This window comes from Terrapene carolina, unplaced genomic scaffold (genome assembly GCF_002925995.2).
Source record: "Terrapene carolina triunguis isolate 2854851 unplaced genomic scaffold, T_m_triunguis-2.0 Scaffold131, whole genome shotgun sequence".
Taxonomy (NCBI): domain Eukaryota; kingdom Metazoa; phylum Chordata; order Testudines; family Emydidae; genus Terrapene; species Terrapene triunguis.
Window position 1 is genome coordinate 3,347,763 of NW_020664482.1, and position 24,347 is coordinate 3,372,109.

Here is a 24,347-nt window from a genome sequence, read left to right on the forward strand (position 1 = left end):
CCAAGGGAGACCCAGGGGTCCATGCGGTGGGCAGGGAGGGGAAACAGGGACTGGAATTCTCCCTCCCTTCCCCCCCGCCCCCCAAAAAATCAGAATTGATATCACGACAAGCCACCACAAAGATTTGCTTCTCTAGAAACTGCCAAACCCATCCAAATAGCTTCTATATCTTGCGGCCCGAATCACTGAATGGCAAAGCATCTCCTCTTCTCTGAGAGACTGGAGTGTCACATCACGAAGTATGAGCAGATTTCAGAATAAGCGATTTTAAAGGTGGGGGTTAAATTTGACACTGTAGCTCCAACGTAATTGTGAACAACCCATAAATCCCCACATATAATGGAATCCTTCCGAACACTGTATTAGAACTCGTAGCTATCAATCTAATCTGGAAAACACTGAAATGATTCTTCACAAAAATTAGGAAGGCACTTAAGTGTCCTGATAAAAACAGGACTCCTGCAATAGCCTATTTAACTGCAATGACTTCTGTAATACAACGTCTAGTGTAATAACTGTTTTGTTACAGCACTGTAATTTGCTATTTGACTTTTAAGCCCATGCTTCAAGACATCGATCTAAGCAGCATCAGATCCACAGCTAAGGTGAAACATGCTCAGAAACGAACCTCCAACAGGATACTGAAAACCGCTAGCAAGGGCCAAGAGATGTCAAACTAGATTTGCAAGGGCTACATGACAATGCTATGGATGAAGATTGCCTCTCTGTGTTTTACCTTCCGTGTTCTGCCCACCTTGGAACGGGCACTTGGAAGTTGGCCTAGTGGTACTGGATTCTGTGTCCACTCCACACAAGCCATGCCCAGGTTCCTGTGAGCCAGGAGGGGCCAGTTAACCTTCGATGCTGCGCCCGGAGCGGAACCAGCGATTGATAGGGCCTACAGAGGAGCTGGGATCAGTGTATAGAACCAGGAAGCGAGAGCAGGAGGAGGTCGCACAGAGGAGTCGTGCAGTCATTCCCTAGAGGGAAAGGGGGCCAGCCAGGGACAAGGAGATCCAGGGGAAGAGGAAGCCCTGGGGTACTGCCCTGGACTAGGGAATTTGACAGGCACCTGAAAAGGGTGAAGTAGCCACCGGAAGCAGAGGAAGTAGACTGCCCCCCACCATGGCCATATCCCACTAACAGGGTTCTCGGGATCCTTCCTCCATCAGCAGAAGGCCACTGTATGAAAAGGGGACGGGCAGCTCCTTTCTGATGTGAATAGCTGCTGTACTTTGAGGCAAATGCGAACCTCCCATTTCTGAGGAAGTTCAGGCGAAATGTGGACGCATGAACCCCAAGCATGCCACAGGGTTATGCTATGCAGGATCTCCCTTCACCCCAAAAGTCCCCTGCACACAGGAGAGAGGCAGTGGGAAGCGCCGGAGGGGCCAGAACTAACCTTCATGGAGGAGAGTGCGCCAGCTGCAAGTGGTGTTGGGGAGGAAGGGGGAGATTGGGGGACGGACGGACTCCCTAAGCCCCCTTTGTGCCTGGGTTCAGAATTTGGCCCTTAGATGTGGCAAAAGGGATTGGGGGTGGATCTAAGCAGCATTTTAAAACCTTCATTTAACCTCCTTCCTTTCTTAAATCCTTCATTTCAAAATGCTGAATCTTTGCATGATGTACAGCCAATGCACAAGAGAAGAAAAATCAATGTCATCAGGTTGGATTACAGCATGCCCAGTATTCATCCCGACTTTTAAAAATCAACCCTGTACTCTCTTCTCAAGAGCATGGTGTCGCTAGAGAACGACGGGGAAGTTAGCATTCAGAAGGAACAAAATGCAAAAACCCGCCACAAAATTAAAAGGAAAATGAAAAAGAAGAGCGCCAATGCTACAAATAAATTGTGCGAAAGGCAGCACAGAGATTACAATAGGTGTTGCCGATTCGTTACGTTTTCCTGGAAAATTTAAACTGCTGTTACACTGAGAGTAAGTTGAAGTCTTCCTGTAAAAAAAAAAAAAAAAAAAAAAAAATTTTGCCTACAGAATGCAAAGTGGTTGCCCTACCATCAAGTACACCTGCAGTCGAGTTCTCCAACAGGTATTCCATAATGCAGATATTTATATGGTTTACCAATGGCCTTGGATACTCAAAAGGAAGTGGAGTTTACATACCAAAAGCTAAATGAGGTTTTTCCATAAGAATACTTAGCAACACATATGGACTTTAAGCAGCAGCAGCACAATGGGGTCCTTACAACAACACATCATGCACTCACCACTGCAGCTCTTCAGGGCAGTATTAACATCCTGGTCAAGCATGCACGCCAGGCTGCTTCCCCAAACTCTCCCTGGCCTGAGATTTCTACAAAGCCCTAACACCAGAGAGCACATCAGGAGAGTACTATAGGGAGACCCTGATTATGTGGAGGGTGGGACTCGTGAACTGCTTGGAATGGGCACTGTTCTCACTCCTGGCTGCTGGGGTGGGCGGCACGGCAAGGGAACAGCGAATATGGCTGGAGGTTCCGGCAGCTGCTGTAATGGCCCCTGGGGACTAATTGACAGCTTAGAGCAGCCTTCAGTGCACTCTAATTTATGCCTGGGCTAGGATCAGGGAATTAAAACCACCTCCGCGCCATATGCTTTTGAGTTGCACTGTGTGATCCCAGGCCACAACCAAGATTCAGAGCCAAGAAATGGAACAATCTAGCACAGCACGTCCCAGTCCAACCATGCCTGCATTAAAATTAAGTTTAACACAGACACACAGCGAAAGGGTTCTTTGATCTCAACTTCTAGATGAAAATCAAATTTTGTTATAACAGAACGTTTACGCATATGAGGCAGAAAGCTCATATTCCACACTCCCATATTCACAACCACACTGTACCAGCTCCCCCGAGCCTATATCGCCCCTTTCCCCCTCCACCACACAACAGATTTCAGGGCCACGAATAGCTGGGTTGCTGCCTTTGACAACTGAGTGGGTTATTCACTGCTTATAAATCCTAACCTCATCACACTCGGATGACAAAAGATGACAATTCCTACAGCCACAAAGCCTGCAGCTGCTGACTGAATAAAATCCCAGATGTACAGTTTTCCTCTCCATAGTTAATTAAGTCAGTCCTCCACTGTAACAAAAATAATTAGCCCATTTTATTATAAGCAATACTGTACAAACCTCACTAGGTAAGCCATCTGCGGATGCTTGTGTGACCAATGGTTTCCACCCATCCTGTATTTGGAGGGACATCCCTTCTTTGATGCCTAATGTACCATAACCCACAGCAAATAAGGCACTAATAAAAAGCACCTGATCAAATAAAAGGTCTGTTTTAAGCAATAATCATGCCAGAGATCACACGCGTGATATGAATGCGTTATTTTGCCCACTGAGTAAAATCTGTTGGGACACAGGCCTTAAAAGTGAGCTTTGACCTTTAATTTTTTCATACATGTCTTCATTTACCTTTCAGAGTAGCAGCCGAAGAAGTGGGTTGTAGCCCACGAAAGCTTATGCTCTAATAAATTTGTTAGTCTCTAAGGTGCCACAAGTACTCCTGTTCTTTCATTTACCTTGGGATTTCCATTGTATCCTTAGCATCACTTACCACAACACTATCTCCACTTGTTTAAATAATACACGCTACTTGATGAGCAAACAGCCTCAATTGTATGCAACTCCAGCTTGTATTGTTAGTCGCATCAACGTCATGCAAAAGGACCCCTTTTGAGGCCAGATTCTGATCTCAGTTATTGTCTTCAACAGAGTTACATCTGTGTAACTGAGACCAGAACCTAACCTTTGATGATAGCACATCACATAGGAATACATCTGTTCAATAAAGTACCAACCACAACCTTTCACTTCCCGCCCTTCACAAATCTTGAGCAAACAGGCTTTTTGCCGGAAGTTTACCCATCCCGGGGATTATGGCTTCAGATGATAGATTAGGAAGAGGAGGCGCAAACTGAGGTTAAAGATACTATTTTCATGGAAATATCCTTAGTGTCACAATAGAAGGAAGATGGAAAAAGCAGAGTAATTTACATCCAATCTAGCAGGGAAAAGGCCTCTAAATAGGATGCTTTTGCAAAGAGTTTCCCAATGTACAGTTAGTTAATTTTTAACATTTAATGCTTTAATTTTCAGCATCTCCACATCAGCACTACCTGACGAGGAGTCCGTTTAGAGTAGACGACAGGAGCTCACCAGATGGCAATCATATCAAATCTGCCAGCAAGGCTGCTGGGCTCTTACAGTGGAAGAGTAGAATCTGCTTACATATTTTACAAATAACCGGATCCTTCTATAATCCTCGGTCTTAGAAATCGTATCTCCCTTTGAGCCTGGCTTTTCTCAGCCGCGCAGAAAATGCTTTCGTTGACACAAGACTTGGATTCAAATCCAAGTTCAGATCCCAAAGGTCAGGGATGTTCAGATCAGTGACGAGCAGAAGGGAAAGGACAGCGCCTGTAACCCGCTGGTGAGTGTGTGACAGGAGCCCCTGTGCCGGAGCCACAGAGGACAGGAGTCTGTTCCAGCCCCCAGCTACAGCGGCTTTGCTCTTTAGCTCTAGCAGCTCAAGCTGTTAGCTCTGGATGTCCCTGGTGTATGCTGGCCAAGGTAGTGGAGATCACACGTGCACATGGGGTTTCTGGAAGCTGCTTTTTAAACAGAGGCAGCCTGTTGGCCCTATGAAGGAGAATCTCAGCTTTTAAGTGAGTTTCAAGCCCTTTTCCACATTCTTCCTGCCTGCCAGCCATGCTGCGGCTGCAAGAAACAGGGGACATTACGGTGGGTCAAGGGAAAGTGAGCCAAGAGTGGGGTTGAAAAGATTGATGATCTGGGGTACAGGAATGGAGAAAGAGAAGGTGTATGGAAGTGGTGGAATGTGGGGTACATGGAAGCAGCTCTATATCCCGGGAATTTCGTACAGCTTTCCAAAGGAGGAGGTAAATTTGAAAGAGCCCCCCCCTCCCCCCAGTCACTGGATCGGACCCCTCTCCCAGCTCAGCTCAAACAAAACTGAGACAGACACTTCCACTGTAACCAACACTGAGGACTTCAAACAGATCTGTCCTTATTTGAAGCAACAAGCTGCAAAACCACCATGCGAATGTGTCCCCACGCAAGGAGCACGACACTTCAGCTACGATGCACTTCAGCTAGGGGCGACATCTTCCAACGGAACAGAGGTCTATTCCCCTGCAAAAACAACAAGGAGTCCGGTGGCACCTTAAAGACTAACAGATTTATTTGGGCATAAGCTTTCGTGGGTAAAAATAGGGAAAGATTGATTTTTGAGTGTATTTATCAGGAAAGCTACTAAAGGAACCACACTAAAGAAGTGCCAGATTTTCTCACAGCAGAGGTATCGAGAGGTACGCTCTCTCCCAGCAGCATGCCAGAGAGATGAAAGAGCCACTCTTGACCAGTGCTTAAACCTGGCATTTCACATTCAGTCCAAAATCCAAAATGAGCCCCAAGCTCATCCCCTCTTGGAACAGTCAGTATCGTCATCATCAGGAGAGGCAACGTCCACCAGAGCTGGAGAATCAGACCCTTAGTAGAGATGGTTGAGAACCAGTGAGAACACAGCTTCTCTCAGCCCTGCAGCAGGTAAGGAAACCAGCCCATGATTTGGGGGTTCTTTTTTCATCAAGTTGACGCCCCGGTTTAAATATAATCCTAATTTGATTTCAAAGAAAGAAAAGCTGTCCCAAATAAATGCTCCTGGTGATACAGGTGTGGCAAGGTGTGAGCCCGCCACATGCACACATACAGGCCAGGCTTTCAGCATAAGGAAATAGCGTTAGAAAAGAGGAACTTTAAATAGTCTTGAAGACAATATACCAAACCATACTCTTCATTATACCCTTGTCCTGCTATTGACTGGCGTGGGTGTAGACGGGCACAGAATCCGGCCTCAGATAACTACAGCCCAATAGCTGCTGAGCAAACTGACGTGAATCCATCTGATGGAGTGTTTTAAAATGCTCTCCTCGCTTCAGACAGTACCCACAAATATATTCCTCTTCACCTCTCCTTCCTCGTAGTTCTTCATTCTCCCTTGTAGCATCAGCTACATCTAGTTGGTGTGACCGTGCACAAAATCCATTGAAGCCACAGCGTGCCGCGTTCCGGGGCTGACCAATGTTTAAGCGGTAAGTGTTGGTTTGGCAAGGCGAGCTTGCTACTTATTTCTTCCATTACTCTCACGTCCATCCCATATGCAGCACTGCCACAATCAGAGCACGGAGATCCAGAGGGGATGCTTACACCTGAATGACAATCGTCTTGCTAGCAATCAGTCAGGCGCCCAGTTCAGCGTTCATACAAATAAGCTGTCCAAACAGATAAAAGGGTAATTTAATGCCGGCTTTTAAAAGCTGTATCTGTACCAAAACACAGGTACCTTACACTTAGCCAGGCTTGTAGACAGATGGTTACTCATATACTTTTGTCCCAGCATGCAACAAAAAGCACAATAATCCAATCATTAAGCAATGTTCATGGGTCTCCAGAAAACATTTTCTGGTGGCTGGATTTTTGCAAAAATGTAATTTCTTCTTGCACATAGCAGCAGATTGAATATCTCGCAGAACAGTAGATGACAAGACTCTCTGCAAAACTATATTCCCCAGTTAAAATTCATCACTGGCTAAAGCTCTGTTCTTCAGCTGACCTACATGACCACCAGCAAACTACAATCTCTTAAATCCAGCCGGTATTGCACACTCGCTGAACTTCACTGCTACCCTATAAATCTAACTCAGGCTGGAAGCTACAAGCATGTATGCATTCCTTGGACTGCTAATAATCCTATGCAGAACTTCTGGTAATACCTCTAAAAATCTATTAACACAAAACGTTGTGCAAGACCATTAAAATTTCATGGTAAGCAAACCTCTGAAGGGAAAAAAAAAAAATTAACCAGAGCTGCCACTTTCCTTTGTTTGATGGACGCGGAGGTTTTCTTCCACCCCCCCTCTTTCTCCCACTTTACAAAGGGCATTTATAGTATTGGAGGCAGCACTAGAACGTAGGAAAGTGGGTGAGATGTACTCATTTACGACATCAACGGCATTTGGTCTTTTCAGAATTCCTGGAAGGTGGAAACACATTGTGTTATTTCCCCAATGTAAGTGGCTGTGAAGCAAAACAAATCTCATAAGAGACGTTATTTCTTACTGGACTCTTTTTTTTATTCCCAGGTATCTCTGCTATGAAACCGGTCAGCATAAAATGCTCACTCTAAATACTGGTACAGTATATTGGGATACCCGCGCAAACAACATACCACATGCCAGCTCTGCGCCTCTCTGCCAATGCAGAGTACTGTTCAGGAAGAAAAAAGCTTTTTCTACTAAACCTGCTTTTAAACGAAATCCTTACCAATATTTACCTAAAACCATTTATACGCAAACACGTACTGAGTCCGCAGTAGAGTTGCTATTTATTGCAGTGTAGCATCTCCAGGCCCCACAGAGATCAGCTTCTCGTTGTGCAAGGCACCGTGAAAACAAACACAATGAGAGATCTTTCCCGTCCCAAACAGTTTACAAAGTAAATGGACCACAGACAACAATCTGAATGGACCAGACAGCCAATTGTCATGAGGCGACACAGACTTACTCAAGGTCACGTAACAGGTCAGTGGAAGAGCCGACTCCCTATACGGTGCCATGCCCAGTAGCCCACCCCGTCTGCCCTACACAGTGCAGAACCAGAGGGAGAGATACCAGCGTTCCCACGTGAAGAGCAGAACAGCTGTACCCTTAATTCAGTCGTCCTTGAACAATCTGAAAAGAAACAGTCTCTTTAGTTACATCATGGAGTCATTTGTGCAAACTCTAATAGCCTAATTTCTAGTCAAAACTACCTTTGTACCACATAGCATTAAACACCACATTCTGCATTTCACCAGTTTAACAGATTCGATGAAACGACTTCTGTTTAGATGTCTGTGGCATGTCGAACAAAGCTGAAGAATCAACCATAGTTTTCAACTCAAGAACCAGGAGTTAAAGGAACAGCAGGATATAGCTTGCTGAGGTCACAATGATTTATTTTCGTGTGTTAACGCTCAAAGTGTTTCTAGCTAAATCATTTTGCCATTAAATAATGTTAAGTTTTTTGCATCTCACTCAGCCATTGCGGGACAAATATGTACTGCTGAGCTTCACACTTGTCTGCAGGTACGTTCACTGGGTGTGTCTACACCACAGGTGGGACTATGCTTCCCAGCTCAAGTACATAGGTTCGCGCCAGCTCTGCCTGAGCTAGCATGCTAAAATAGCGGTGTAGCCGGGGGTAACACAAGCCACGGCTCGGACTAGCCACCTGACAAACCTGCCTGGGCCCCTGGGTACATACTTGGGCAGCTGGCCACACCATTATTTTTAGCACGCTAGCTCAAGCTGAATTAGCAGGTCTGTCTACTTGTGCTGCAGAGCACGTTCCCAGCTACCGCGTGGACAAACCGCTCGTTCTCAGACGCTATGCAGACTGAACCCAGCACCAGGGCAGGGGAACACACAGCTTTCCTGGAAGCGTACAAACCACAAAACCATTCCCTTCCCATATAGCCTGTGATGTCATGTAAGGAAAGAAACGAACGCTTCGGTTCTACTGTGAGCTGCGTGGGGGCAGATCCCTGCACCTGCTCAGCGCCCCAAAGTCAATGGCGCAGGATCGGGGCCTTAGTTACTTAGTGGCCTCTCTAGCAATTGAGCCCACGACAAGTGAACAGTTGCCCCTTGTGTACTATTTCCGGGGAAAGGTGGAAAGTTATTTCATGCAGATTTCCAATGAAGTACAGAAAGCATTCTGAATAACATATTTGTTCACACCACATGAAGCGATCAGCCTTGGAATGGGCCAAGATTACTTCAGGGAATAGCTTTTCCCAGAAGCCTTTGCAAATAGATGACAAAAAAGGAAGATATCAAGAATGCACATATTAAGCTTCCCCATCCAAAACTCAGCTTCAGCTGCAGCATTTAAAAACCCTGACATTTAGGTTTTCTACAGAGTTAAACTTCCCTCAGACTGTTGCCAAAATGATGTTTTCATGTTCAACTCCACAACAAAAGAGGTGATGTGAAAAACAGATTTCTAAGTTCTTTGGCTCTGATTAAAAAAAAACACTTTTTTCAGTAGCATTTGATGCCAGTAATCTTTGTCCCTAATGCAAGGGACAGTCTAGGAAGATGAAACAATGCTACAGTATTTCACCTCCAATCTTTGGATATTTAGACCACAGATCTCATCCAACAAATAGTATTGTATCCACTGTGTCTTAAAAGAGGAGTACAGAAGCTGTTTAATCTCGATGGGAAGCCTGACAATATTTTATTCACCTCTTACCAAATGGAAGAAATGAAGGACTGCTCTTTAGGCTACTCAGACTTCCAAGAGCATCAGAACCTAACAATCCTTTTGATTATGGGAAATTAAGAGCATTGCTACCAAGATCTCATGAAAGACATCTCTTACATAGCACTTTTATTGAGATGAGCAAGACTGTTTAATGCTGCAATATTATCTCTCTGTTCGCTGCATATATTTAGTTCATATCACATCAAAAGTAGGATGAGCTGCTGGAAATTAAAAAAAAAGTATGATTTGAGTCTCATCTTAATGAATCTTATGACGTATAGGTCTCTAAGCACCTTGCTAATGATTTTTCGAGGCACTTTGGAATAAATGGAGATTTCACTCAAAGCGGTATACATGCAAAACAGATATTTTAAATGAATTCCATCTTTAAAGTGTAAATTCTATGAAGAGTCAAATTAGAAAAAAACACTAGACGTTTTCTAATTGGCATTAACTCAAGCAACACCGTTTCATAATATATACTATATACTGTCCAGAGATATATGGAGAGAGCGCGAGCGTGCAAGAAAACTGCAACATTTTGAGTTAAGGTTTACCAATGAGCTTCTAAGCACTTCAAAAACAGCAAACAAAAAATATTAAATGTTCAACATAGGGGGTTTTATTGGGAAAGACATGTAGAAGGAATTATGTATACGATGTTTTCTCCAGCATTATAAACTTACATACAAAAAAATATTGCTTTGGCTTCCTAGTCTCACATTACTGAGTGCAATTATCTTTCATTAATTTTACAGAGTGTTCATAGTGGAAATTAAATCATTTCTTCATGTCTACTTAAGAAGAACTTTACTAGGTTAATCATTCATAAATACCAGAGTCTGCTACATATTACTCATCACAAATATGATTCATTTCAATAATGCCTGAATAATTTGGTGCTGCCCTATTACTCTCAGAACACACTGTACAATTGCCAGCATCAGCAAATCAATCTAAAAAATAATCAGCCCGCCGTGCCGGCTCCCTAAAGAGTCTTCCCCTACAATGGAGAGATCAGAACAACAAACAGCTCACTTCTTACGTGGCAAAGACGAAGCATCCAGCCCAGCACACCTCGCCTATTGCTTTATCTTTACCATACCCTGAAATCCCAATATCCAATAGAAATAAGTCTAGGTGTCTTTTAAATCATGTGTATTCTTGGCTTCGATGGGCAGGCAGCTCACAATCACATTTTATAATTACAGAGTCAAATCCTTATTCAGGCAGGAATCCCATGGGAATTCCACCCCCATACACTTGGCTTAGCATGGAAACAGACCCACAGTGGCTCAAGGCAGAGTCCTAGGACAGGGGTTTTTTTGGTCTCACACAGATATGGGAGTCTTATATCTGACTCCATTTCCTCAAATGTCAATTCTTATTGCCATTTTATGATCTTGCTTTTTATCCTTTCAAGTATTCAAAAACAATGTACAAGGATAATTCCAAGCAAGGCCAAATAGCTTCATGGACTAACAGTGATCTCTATTTAACTAAACAAAGCAAAGACAACAACATTGATGTAGTTAAGTGGTTTGATAAGAAACTAGGCAGATTTCTGCATTTTGTCTTCCAGGCTGTGTCAGAAAGAATTCCAGCCGTAGGGTGCAGTAACTGCGTGACAGATCGGACATTGCAGAAATAAAGAAATGCCACTGAGGCTTTAATCAGAAGGTTTCTGCAGCTGAAAGGGTATTCTCACACTGACTTTAGCAGCAGATTTTTATACTATTACTCATTAGTCATTTTAAGAAAGATTCCAGCAGCACCAATAATCTTCAGAGACGTTAAACCAGATTATAACAATTTTACAATAAAAGGCCAAAATCTCAGAGATTTTGATTTCTTTTTCTTAAACAATCTCATCTCATTCAATGAAATTCTTTGACAATACCTAGAAAAATCATTAAAAAAGTAAACACTACAAAAAAAAATCCTTCAAATGCAACCAAAGCCCAAGTTAAACCCTCTCCATAAAACTTTCCTAGCACAGACAAGTTATAGGATACTTAAAGGAATACAACACAAATCACAAGACAACTGTATATTGAATTGCGCTGTATTATATAGGTAAAACCAATTTAGTTGTATCCGCAGTGCTAGAAGAAAGGTTCCATTCTTCAACATAGCACTTTACTGAAAACAGGACTCCAAAGACAAGTTCTTTGGCAGTATTCAGTGGCCTTTTTAACCTGGCTCAAGGTAGCCTTGTTCTACCATTATAAAGCCGAGTGATTTCAGAAAGCTCCATTCCCCGATTCGATTTCCTGCTGTAGGTTATTATTCCACTTTTGCGTACAGCTGCAATGATCTATATGAGTTAATTTGAGCGGATTCTGTACTGAAGTACTGTCTTTATTATTACAGTTGCTGGAGAAAGTAAATTAATGCAGAGGATTGCACACAGAGGCCTAATCCATTTGATGTAAATCAATGCCCTGCACATCTAAATTGCTCTGCTTTCCTTCAGAAAAGTACATTGAAGTGATTCATTAGGCATTGAACTGTTCACAAGAAACAGGCCAATTCTCTTAGGTATCCCAGTGCATCTCTGCTAGTCAAATTTAAAAAGCAATCAAATCTACTAAGAAGTCCTTTTTTCCCCACATTTACATCAGTGGAGAACATGATTCTTAACAATTCAGATTACATAAATGAGGGACAAATTAATCTCAGTTAATATACGTCAGAATTGACGCTTGAGTTGCGAAACTTAAAACTGCCCATCTTTTATCATAAAAATGTATCTCTTAGTGCTGCTCTTGAGTTCAAAGTACATTTCATAAACCAGTAATAGAGGTTGCCAAGTTCAGAACGATGGCAAATTCTAAATATGGATTTGATGCAGAGTCTACATGTATTTTGATCTTGTTTAAACTATCACTTATGCCTGCATTTTAATATTTAAAATCCTAGCAAAGCACAGAATGGGATCTAAAACACAAAATAAAGTGTTTTAGTGCAACAATATTGTGAAGGAGTGTCTATGCTTCCACTTTAAAAGTACACATTTAATTTGCAAAACCAGCAACAGTATATCAGATATTTGACCAGTCCAAGAATCTGAAATTACAAAACAAAGTTAGAGTTAAAGTTTGTAATCAAGACCGGGGAGGTTAGCTCTAAGGACCCTACAATGGGATTAAGTTAACACTAATGAACAACTAGAGAATTTGTGTTTAAGGAAATAATTTCACCCTCAGAAGGCTAGTTATGACATGCCATATCAGCCCCATGGTCCCATAAGCTCAGCCAGGTCAGGCCTGGTCTGTAGTTGGATGGAGATCACCAAGGAAACCTAGATATTGCAGGAAGCAGAATTAGCCTTTCATTCATTACCCTCCCAGTACCCCACCAGTGCCCCAGCTGGAGCAGCTACCGTCAGACTGAGACGTCGAACCAAAACCCACCTGGTCACAAAGAGATCCCAATAACTGAATTGGTACTCTTGTATGTGAGATCTTCATGGCATCTCTTCGAATATTTTGTTGTATTAATTATAATGCAAATAAATATTAAGTCGGTTTTTGAGAGTTTCCCATGGTGCTTGTCTCAAGAACAGGCATGTCAAATTCCAATTTACAGCAGGACACTACATCTGCTTGCTTAAAAATTACTCTGTCATTTCAACTGGAGAACATACTGTTAGTTTCCCCTCCTAGAAACATTTGATCATTGCTAACAGAACAGCTCCAGCCCAGAAACTGCTGCACTTAGGGTATGTCTTCACTACCCGCCGGATCGGCAGGTAGCAATCGATCTATTGGGGATCGACTTATCGTGTCTAGTGAAGACGTGATAAAATCGATCCCTGATCGCTCTGCCGTCGACTCTGGAAATCCACCGCGGCAAGAGGCGGAAGCGGAGTCGACGGCGGCACGGCAGCGGTCGACTCGCCGCCATCCTCACAGCCAGGTAAGTCGACCTAAAATACGCAACTTCAGCTACGCTACTCACGTAGCTGAAGTTGCGTATCTTAGGTCGACCCCCGCCCTCCCCGTAGTGTAGACCTAGCCTTAGTAATGACTGGGTGATCCAATATACTAAAACTCTATTACTGTGGAGTCCTTCTGGTTTAAAGGTGCTATATAAAATAAATACATTTACCTTAAAGTTATGTGTACCCACACAGGTGCACTTTGTTCTTGTCTTCTCCATTTTTGTTTCCCTTCCGTGTGCCACTTCCCTTTTCCCTGTCTCCCCCATTTCTTTCTCCTTTCTGCCTATTGTTTTCTATAGTCAGAGATTACATAAGATACAAAGGAAAGACAGCTACTAAATCACATTCAATCCAGGGTCCAAAAAGTAACCAGACACTTATTGTCCAGAGGACGAACCCTACTAGCCAGGGGTAGTTACAAGACATGATGGTGAGCAGACCCCAGAGCAATGCCCCGGCGAGAGAGAAAGTCCTTGGTGTGCTAGTAAGCCACGTGCATGGACTCCTACTATGGTTCTTTCCCTGGGCCCTGCAGTGCCTAAAGCGATCTGAAAAAAGTACATGTGGAGGGTCGATCCTAATCTGGGAGCAGCAGCTTTGGTAAGACGGTGCCTAACATAAACCCTACGCAACGTTGCTCGACTTTTAGAAATACTTTTTGCCAGGACTGTGACCCCCAAGCCTCACCCCACTTAAAGCAGTAAGCCCAGCTTAAAGGCACCATCGTTGGTAATAATTTCTGCTGTTAGGCATTTGATACGTTTGGCACGTTCATTTCTACCCATCCCCCACCCCCAGGTCCGAACACACAGCCTCACCACCACTATTTCGGACAGAGTGGCTCGTCTCTGACCCCCTACTTCTCCTACAGCTTCCTGGGAAGGGGTTTATACTGTGCACCCTTCCATCCCCCTAGGGGAAGAGAATCAAAGCTTATCACTGATTCAGTGATACTGTTGGCCATATAGTCCTGTAGGCAGTCAGCTATGACGGCAATGAACAAAATATAAATGCCGAGATAAATGTGACTTTTTGTGAGTAAACAAGGCCCCCAAAACCTCAGTGGATTTGCTAGAGGTGTCTGTTTTACAGCTTTCTCCAGTACATATTGACTCCTATGAAGAGCATTCATCTTTCTATGCAAAATTGACATGAATTTTCTGTAGTACAATTGGTTCCAAGCCCATCTCCAAGGATGACAGGATATAGTGGCAGGCACATAACAGGACTGTTAGAAATACTCAAGCGTGCGAACACCCAGTTCTGTATTTTGCTCCAAGACTGGCTAGCAAATGTAGCTTCTGCTGGCAACCTTCATCCTGGCATAGCTCTTTCATTCCAGGCGCTGCCAACTGTCCAAGCTGCAAAGACTCTGGCATCACCACAGAGAAACCCCCAAATATACAGAATTTAGGTAGAGAGAGAGATGCCTTTCCAAACAGCATATGGGTTGACCTAGTCATTATCGAAAACAAGCATGCTTCTATCTTAAAATATACACTTGGAACTTTGAGACAAGATTTTTCTGTCTCTAATGCAATTTCATATGCAGTAATGGAAAGTGCTTCTCCCCCTCCCTCCCAAAAAATAAGAAAAAGGATTTGGTTGGTTGTAAAGGCAACCAAAACATCAGAACCTCCGATGGCTTCCACCCAATGTCGTAGTAGTAAGGTGCCTGCGTCGGAGACTTTCTGAAATCCAGCACCTGCTAAAGCTGGTGCGCCTGATTACAGTTCAAGAAGTTTCCAATTGATAAACAGTGTAAAAAATTTTCCCATATAAAAGTTCAGGATTTCAGGTAGAATATGGCAAACTTATTTCTCGCTCCCCCTTTTTATTAGAAGTTCTAGAAGCTAAAGCAACTGGCCTTTCAGTTCCTTCCTATCTGGTATTGTATGTGATACTGCCTATATCAGAAGCAATGCATCACACGCAAGCAGCACCGACTAACTTTGCAGGTATCCATTTCTGGATCTGCTCAAATGCCCTGTTACATTATTCAGTCTAAACACAAGCGCTTTGTTTTTAACAACTGTGCCACTGGATTTATTACCGTAGACAAGCGAGGTAGATACTTTCCATAATAATTAGCCATGGCTGCAAAGGATCTCCATTTGGCATCTCTCACGCACAGTTACTTTGGCCCCTGCTTCAGTTCTCTGTGCCAAAGGCTTTGAGACTTCCCCGATCAATCAAGTGACCCAAGTCAGGCAGGCAGTCATGACCTGGAAAAGGTACATTTCTCCCCTTTCACCACAGATGCCAGGCAGCTCGGACAATCCCCGGACAATAGATGGCACCACTCACGAACGGAGATATCTGAATCACAAGGAGAGGGCCCAGCCTCCCCTCACCCCCGGCCAGCTCTGAGAGGAGACTCGCAGCCACCACCTCCACTCCCGGCCATGCCCAAGACAGCAGCATCGCCTACACGGAAAGCAACAGGCTAGGGTGCCGGCATCCCATCCCAAGAAAGGTGGTGCCAGGGTCCCAGTGCTGTGGGCTGGGAGTAGGGGCCCCGATCCTTCCCCCAGCCTCGTGCCCCTGGGGAGCAGCAGCAGGGTGAGGGCTGCAGCCTGGATGCTGGGGCTTCCCATGGGGAACGTGGGCACCAGGGACCTGCAGGGCTACATGGTACTTCCCCCCTGCGCTCTCCAGGCTGCACTCTGCCCTAGCACCAGGAGCCCAGGCTTCGCACATCTCAGTGCTTCCTTCCCTGGCTGCAGGCCCGCACACCTGCCTGAAGCTGGCTCTACCTTCTGTAAGTCATGCCCACAGAGCACCCTAAGCCCCATCATCTTCACCACCACAGGACAGCTGCCCTACTAGAGCGGGGTCCTCTCCCTGGGCCCCTTCCATCGGAAAACTCCACTTGCACCCCTGCCAGTCCCAGCCAGATGCAACTCTGGGGAAAGGAACGGCAGCCCCTGCTTCTCCCCAGCGCCGCTGCACCTGCTTCAGCAGCAGCTCCACCTCACGGGAGCAGGAGGAAACCGAGAGAAGCCCGTGTTCCTCCCCCATGCAGCCCAGCCACTGCAAGTCTATGGGGGAAGCCGTCAGAGACAGAAGCTTCAGCCCCTAGCTCCCCCAGCTGGCACGTTCTTGGGCGGGAAGAGAAAACGCTTGGAAAGAAGGGTCCTCGGCGTCCCAGTCACTGAGGCCAACTGGTGATCGGAACCTACAGGAGTGTCCTCACCCTGCTCCAAGAGCTGCAAGATTCCTGAGATAAGGGGATGGGGAGGGGCCAGTAGAGACAGGGGAAGAGGAAGCACCAGATAATACAGGGAGGGAGGTCAAGAAGGGAAGGGAGCACAGGGAACCTGGTACAGGGGGAGCGCAGAGCACCAGGATCAGAGAATACAGAAAATGGCTGGGACCCAAAAGAAAGAACTCCCAAGATGAGAGACAAGCCATTCCCTGCCCCCCCCCCCCCTCCCCGCCCCCCCCCCCCCACACACACACACACAGACACACACCAGGGTGCAGAGGAGGTGGAGAGAAAAGCCAAACTGAGCTGGGGAGGGTAGCCAAGTTTTTTTGGCTATGGAACCAGCTGTCACCAGTCAGCACCCTAGAAGCCAAAAGTAACTCACTGCCTCCATTATTCTAACTCCCCACCCCCCACCCCACCGCCCGTTCAGAAAACGGCCTCTTAGCTCAGGGCTTCCAGTGCCAGGACCAAGCCTGCTTCTTCCAAAAAACAGGCCAGGCCAACATAGCCCTGCTCTGTGCCTTCAAGTCATCAGAGGTGGGCAAGGCGTTCCCCCTTCCACCCGACTTCACCAGGGCAGCTTGTAACCCGTGTGCTGGGAATCCGACGTCCCCTGCCAGCTCCAGTCAGCCCGCAGCGTCGTGTTTATACGGGGAGGCGGGGGAAGCCCCAGTGTATTAAAAAAGCTGTATTCTGCCTCCCTCCCCACTGCAGCATTTCTGTGGTAAGACACAACTACTTTAGAATACCGCCGTCCTGCCACGAGCCAGCAAGGGGGTTCGGTGAGAGCAGGAGACGGGCCGGGAGGTGAGCGGCCGTAGCAACGTACAAGCCGGGAGAAGGTTTCATACAGTGGCCGGGGGGGGGGCAGGGATAGAGCAGCAGGCAGGAAATGGGCAGCGCTAGTTGGACAGAGGGCTGGTCGGGGAAAAGCACCTCCTAGGAGCGACGGTTTGGAAGGATTTCAGACGCAGCCGCTGTTGGGAGAGGGCAGGGTCAATCAGGTGGAATCGAGGCTGAAGAGCTGGGGCTGCACAGGTGATGGGCCCAGCAGGAGCCGGAGAGAGGGGTTTCCAGTGGGGAAGCGAAGCAGGGCTGGAGGTGGAGCCGGGAGACTCCACCACAAGTGAGGGCAGGGCAACCAAAAGCAGCTGGCGCAGGCCCAGAGGTCGAGCAGAGGAAGCGGCCCCCGACGAGGGTGGCCGCCGACACTCCGGTTGCAGGGCTTTGACCGAAGACGGCCTTTGCATGACACTGAACTGCTGCCATAGAGCTGCAACGCTTGTGCCCTCAAACCATTTCACGTTGTGTTTCTGTGGTGCCACAGTCTGTTAAATGCTCTGCAGTTTCCCTCCCCCTCTTCTGACTCCAGACAGAGATACCGCCTTCTGTTTTCCCTTCAGGACTAATTCCATTATCAAGGAAATAATTTCCAAGATGATCCACATAAGCTCTAAAGCTCTCTTCATTTTCATTCAAATGAAAGTTCTCAGGTACACTACAGCCATTTTAATAGGCCTGTCTGGAACTTAATGTTTTCTTTCTTAGGGATCCAATTAACTAGGATTCTTCCAGGAACTAATCAGACATCTTGTAGCTGATCTAACTGGATCAGACCTTTGTTGCTAAGTATTTGCTGCTGTGTCTTAGATAATTACAGAGCACCCATTTGGATTTTGGATCTTAACAAAACATTCAACTTTTGAACAAGGGAGAGACTGCCAAAGAGCAACACATCAAGGGTACGTCTTCACTTACATCCGGGTCCGGATGTAAGCAATCGGTTTTCTGAGTTCGATTTATCGCGACTGGTTAAGACGCGATAAATCGATCCCGGATCGATCCCGGAAGTGCCCCGGATCGATCCCGGAAGTGCTCGCCGTCGACGCTGGTACTCCAGCTCGGCGAGCGGAGTACGCAGCATCGACGGGGGAGCCTTCCTGCCGCGTCTGGACCGCGGTAACTTCGGACTAAGGTACTTCGAATTCAGCTACGTTAATAACGTAGCTGAATTTGCGTACCTTAGTCCGAAGTGGGGGGGTTAGTGTAGACCAGGCCCAAGACAGTAATCTAACCAGCTGAGAAGCAAGCATACTTTTAGCAGTTTCTCAGCCCAGAACCCTCTTCTGACTAACTGACTACAGATGCAGACTAGAATATTAGTTGAAACAATGAGCAGTCATGTGTCCATTCCCAGGCATTTCTAGGAAATAAGAATCCTGCCAGATGCATTGGGCAAATTCAGACCAGATGTACACATGTGCAATACTATTAAAGTGAGAATCTCAGTTTTGTAAGTGTGTATCAGTCTTGTTAGCCATATATACATACCATGTATCTGAGCACTGATTTGGACTGCTGATTCCAATTTAGCCCATGTGTTTACACTGAGATTATTCACAATTACTACAGCAGTGCACTGGGCAAAGCACAGACCTAATTATTATTAATACTTCTCTAGCTCCACCCCAAATAAACCTATCTAAATTCAGAATGGAGCTATTCTGTCCAACAAGTTTTTATATTTACGTCTGATGTTGGTGCTCGGAGGTCAGCTAATCACTCATCAGCTGGTCATTGCGATAGCACCAAATAAATTAATACAAGATAATAAAATGGAGGATTTGAAGGGACTATGGTTTATTTAAAAGATCTCTCATGTTCCTGTATTTTTAACCTTTAGAAGTTACAGCCCAATTAACTGCTTATCAAGACATTATTTGAAAGAATAACTGTAGCTATTAAGCAGGCTGGGGTAATGATTTTTTAAAATTACATAGCAACATCATTTAGAAGTTTTGTAAAGAGCAGGCCTCTACTAACTGTAGTAGTCTCAGAGCTTTGGGGGGATTTTGCCCCGCTCCCCCACCACTCAGCTGTGGCCTAATGGCTTGTGATCAATCACCACTCTGAAGTCACAGGTGATGCTGATGTACTGTACAGTTCTGCTGGATGGAGAATCCATTGTTCTGTTTTGAATGATCTAGTCATATACACATTCACAAGCCAGCTCGTGTTCCTGTTTTGAATTGGAGGGTTTTCAGTAATTCGGCAGGAAAAACCACAGGTGAGCTCAACCAAAACCCCATATGAAAAACACCCACCCTACGCTTTATGGGCAGGTGGGGGGATTAATATCCAGGCTCAGATCCAGATTATTAGTTGGCAGCTGAGCCCTGGCTCCATAAAGGGCAGGACCAAAACCCTGTAATATGTGACTAGCCTTTGTCTTTGGGGGCAGGGGTGAGTCAAGAGCAAGGAATCCCATGTCTCAATTCGAATTTTGCAGACTGGGCCCATTTCAATTAGAAGCTATTCAACAAAACTGGAGTGGTCCCTTGTTGTATATTTCCGTTGATGTTTCCCCCAAGGAGCAACACATATTTACAAAACAGGTAAAACAAATTCCATAAACGGATGGTTTGGAAGGTTCATGATCCTACCACTCTGCAGCTAAGCCAGTGGTAGATCCAGAGGAAGTCATTCTTAATGTTAATGGGATTGAATGAAATGTAAAAGCAGTAGGGAAAACAAAGAATAAGAAGCCTAACAGATAAAAGTCTTTTAAAAAGCCTCACCTTGGATACAGGAAGATAATGACGCTAATCATTTTTCTACTAGATGGCAGTGTAGTGTCACCCTATATAAAACAAATTCTAAAAAGAAACTGCATTCTATTTCAAATGAATCTGTGCTTAGACTTGACTGCTCAGATAATGTGAAATATAACTGTACCCCCCATTGCAAGGGCACCGGACATTAGTTTAATAGTGACATAAGACTTTAATTCTCTGAGAAATGAGAAGCCAAGATATGAAAGGGAAAAGAATCCATAGCCTGCTCTTACACACTATACCATATTCCAAGCCATACCATGACATGTTCCAAGCTACAAATGTACAAGCTTTTTAATATGTCACAACTGACTACCTACGATATAATCAACAGATCTTTCACAGTAGCTGAAACAGGTTGTCATTGTTTAGAATGAGAATAATTCACCTGATCTCTTTAAAAGGAGATAACCCCATTCAAATATCAGAACTGCAATAGCTCATGTTCACAACTTCAGGACAAGGTACACGGATGAAGAAAATGTTAGAAGTAACCCAAATTCTGAATGTAAATCCAAAATAAACAAAGTTAGAGCAGAAGGAGAACCCATCACATTCAGTGATTAAAGTAGCCTTGCTTTGCATAGCACAGTGTTTATTTATGCTGAACTCAAGGCATATAAAAATGCTGCAGCTCACAAACACGCTGAAAATAGCATTATTTATGGTCTAGTTAGAGGCAGTGGCACCTTTATAAGAAGGCAGCTCATACACTAGGTCGATCTGCAATAAAGATCATTGGACTGATTTTAGACATGCTGAGCAGAGGGGACTCAGGACTTGAGGGGGAGGGAATCAGGTCCCATGTATACATTAATAACAATGAGATTCTAATGACCGGGATCAGTAACTCAGACTTCCCAGCAGGTATTCACGGAGATCTTTATAAGTGCCACAGCAAAATATCATTTAAAACATTAATCTCACAGCAGAGTGATCCAGCGGGTTTTATTCTAGTCAGCAATTTACAGCAAGCTAAACTTGCTGCAGAATTCCCCCATCCAGTCAGTTTTAATCCGCTCGCAGAGCTCTACCTATGCTTTATCCCACCCAAGCTCTCTCTGCAGTTATAGGGTTGGCGTTTTGTCCTATTGTGTTCGGTTGTGACTGAGCGCTTGCCTAGTGGCAGCTGATCTGTGTACTTGGTACTAGATATCTGGTTGCATTAACACATCAAAGCAATCCAGTGAGCGTTATCTCGCTGCAGCCAGACTACAGGGCTGCCCATTCCTGACTGTAGCACCCTGCAACAATGACAAATCTTCAATACCAACAACTGTGCTTAGCATTGCAATGGCGCGGGCTCAAACTGGAAGCTCTTCCCAGGGTTGCCCAAAACACCCTGCACAGACAAAGCAAATTCTGCTGAAAAACATAGGATGACTCAGAAGCACTTTTTCTGGGCTCCCTGACATTTGGGTCAGGCTGCAATAAGAATGGCATTTAAACAGCAGAGACCAGGAGCACTCTGCTCTTTGTGCCCAGGAGCTGTGGTACTGCGGTAGCACACTGTGACAAGCCACTGGTACAATGCCTGAGAAAGAAAAGGCTGGGATCCCTTTAGCTGGATAGAGGGATTGAGAGCTGGTCTCTCTCTGCACACAGATATTGGGGGGGGGGAGGAAAGAAGGGGAAAAAGTGAACCCGGGGTACAATCAGAGCTGGATGCTCACAGTCCCTGGATCTTTACGGTCCAGGGGGGGATTACTTGGCATCCTGGAAGGGGCAGTGCTGAAAAACAGGCGGCCTTGCAGCCCATTTTTCGGGGGAGACTAGGGGAGGGGGGAGGCTTTTCATCCTCGGGGCGCCCCAGCAGAGCGCAGCCTACCCAGGCCAGGTGCAAGGCTGGGGGCCGGGGCTCACCTGGACGGTCTGCGCTTGACTTCTCTCTTGCTGTCCACCACGGCCGGGACGCAGTTGGTGAGCTCGGTCCAGTCGGCGTGCAATCCGCAGCTCCAGCCGGTGGAGAAGCGGGAGAAGAGCCAGGTCTCCCGCTTGCCCGGCCGGTGGCAGGTGCATTTCTTCTGGCCGGCTTTGCACTCGCAGGGCTGCTCCAGCTGGATGTTGCGCACCAGGTGCCGGCCGAAGGTGGTGCCGCCCGTCTTCTGGATGTGCAGGAAGACGATCAGGTCGTCGCCCTTGATGTTGAAATCCACCCGCCGCAGCAGGTCGCGCCCGGAGAAGTTGAAGCGGGGCACGAAGCGGGCCGGGGTCTCGTCCTCCGCCCGGTAGGGGTCGGCCAGCGCGGGGCTGAGGGCGTGCAGCCGGAGCAGCCGGCACTCGGGGCCCGGGCACACGTACTGCAGCACCAGCACGGCGAAGAGGAAGAGCATCACCAGGGCCAGCAGCAGCTTGTTGGAGCGATCCTCCATGGCGAGCGCGGGGCGCCCGGCGCCGGCTGCGCTCACTGCCCGCGCCGGCAGCACCCCGGGGCGCCCTGCGCCCGCCGCCCAGCCCCGGCCGCCGCCGCCTCCATCCGCCCGGCTCCCCGCCCGCCTTCCCGGCAGCCTCAGCCGCGCGGCGCCCTGCGCCCGGGGAGCCTCCCTCCGCCTCCGCCGCCGCCTCCTCCCCTGCGCCCGGGGAGCCTCCCTCCGCCGCCGCCCCTGCAGCCGGGAGCCGGGACCTCCCCCTGCCCCGGGAGATGCGGAGCCTGGGCAACGGGACCCTTCTCCCGGCTCCTGCCCGGCCCTGCAGTCCCCTCCCCCGCCGCGCCGGGCTCCTCCCGCTCCGGCTCCAGCTCCGCCTCTCGCCCCGGGTCCGAGCTGCCGGCGGGCTGCGGCCCTGCTCCCCCCCGCCCAGGGCCAGGCACGGCGGAGGGGGGCGAGCCCGGCACGGCGGAGGGGGGCGAGTCCTGCCTTCTCCGGGCCCCGTTGCCCAGGCAGCCCCCAGCCGCGGGGCCTGGAGGAGAGGAGGGGGGGGGCCGCGGGGCTCAGAACCGACCTGCGAAACGCCCCTGCCCCAGAGAGACCCTTTTCCCTCCCCCACTCCTCGGCTCAGGGCCTCTTCCCACCCGGCCCACTGCCGCCTCCTTCCCACCCTCTGCTGCTTTCCTCTTCCCCGCCTAGCACCCCATGCCTCTGCCCTGGTAAGGTACGTCTACACGGCCCATTCCGCCTGGGCTCTGATTCAGGTTTAAGTCCAAGCCTCCCCCCGGAAATTAGTCTGACTGGAGCAGGAACCTCTCTGGCGTCAGGCCCACAGAGCCTGCTAGGGGGTGGGTGGGTCACAGGCCAGCTCTGGGGGGCCACTGCTATCCCCCCACTCCCATGGGGCTGTGCTTCCCAGCCCTTCCCTTCCAACACCTGCCAGACCTCCTGGTTTAAAAACAGCTGCTCAGCGTTAACCCTTTATTTCCACCTGGCCTGCTCATCTGCAAGCAACAAACACAGGCAGCGTTAACCCGTATGCCGTAAGGTGACATCCTGAATCAGGCACGCTGCTGGGTAGCCAGAGAAACACAGCCAGATTCCGCTTTCATAAGCCAGGGCAACAAGGGCTAAGCGGGGTCCCCGAGAATAGCAGTGGGGACAGTGGCTCCATTTATAACAATGTCATTCGCTGGGAATAATGTCCTAGCTGATCCCTGAAAGTAAAGTCCTGATCTCCAGAATACCCTGGCATCGCACACCCTGCCAGTGCATCCAACTATAGTGTCCATGAATCTGTCCCTGTGGTCAACCAGGGCCTGCATAGCAAAGGAGAAGTGCCCTTTGTGGTGGATGTAGTCATGTGCTCTTTACAGAGAGCAAGCTATCGGCACATAACTCCCATCAATAGCCCCTGCACAGTTTGGAAAGCCAGCAGTGATTTCAGGGGCATTTGTAATGCTGGCCATCTTTGGATACATCACAGTCCTGATCATCTCACAAACCTCTGCCGTAACTGATTTGCCAACTCCAAACTGGTTAGCTACTGACCTGTAGCATTCTGGGATAGCCAGCTTCCAGGTGGGTGTAGCTACCTGCTTCTGGACCAGTGTGGCTTCCCTCCTGGGGTGTTGTGGCATTGGAAGGCCGGGACAATCTGATCTCAAAGCTCCAGGAATGTATGATTCCTCATGCGAAACTTCTGTCGTCCCAGGTCCACATGACAGTGTGCTCTCATCCGCCTGTGCTCGTGGCCCTGCTCCAGAAGCGCTGAACAGCCTGGGTCAGAGCTGGCACGTCAGTATTCCCCTCCAAGAGATGCCTTCAGCAGTTCAAAAACTGCTCCTGAAATATCCACCAGCGTCTCACAG

The 24,347-nt window shown here is 47.2% G+C and overlaps 1 protein-coding gene across 1 annotated transcript in view; it reads right to left on the reverse strand.

The window, feature by feature from the left end:
- The window catches only part of HS6ST2 (heparan sulfate 6-O-sulfotransferase 2), a 227,310-nt gene extending 204,828 nt beyond the window's left edge, over window positions 1–22,482 (reverse strand). Inside the window, exon 1 of the mRNA XM_024215539.3 lies at window positions 21,974–22,482. Coding sequence (XP_024071307.2) covers window positions 21,974–22,482 — 509 coding nt within the window. The remainder of the gene's footprint in view (window positions 1–21,973) is intronic.
- Window positions 22,483–24,347: the final 1,865 nt, after the last annotated feature.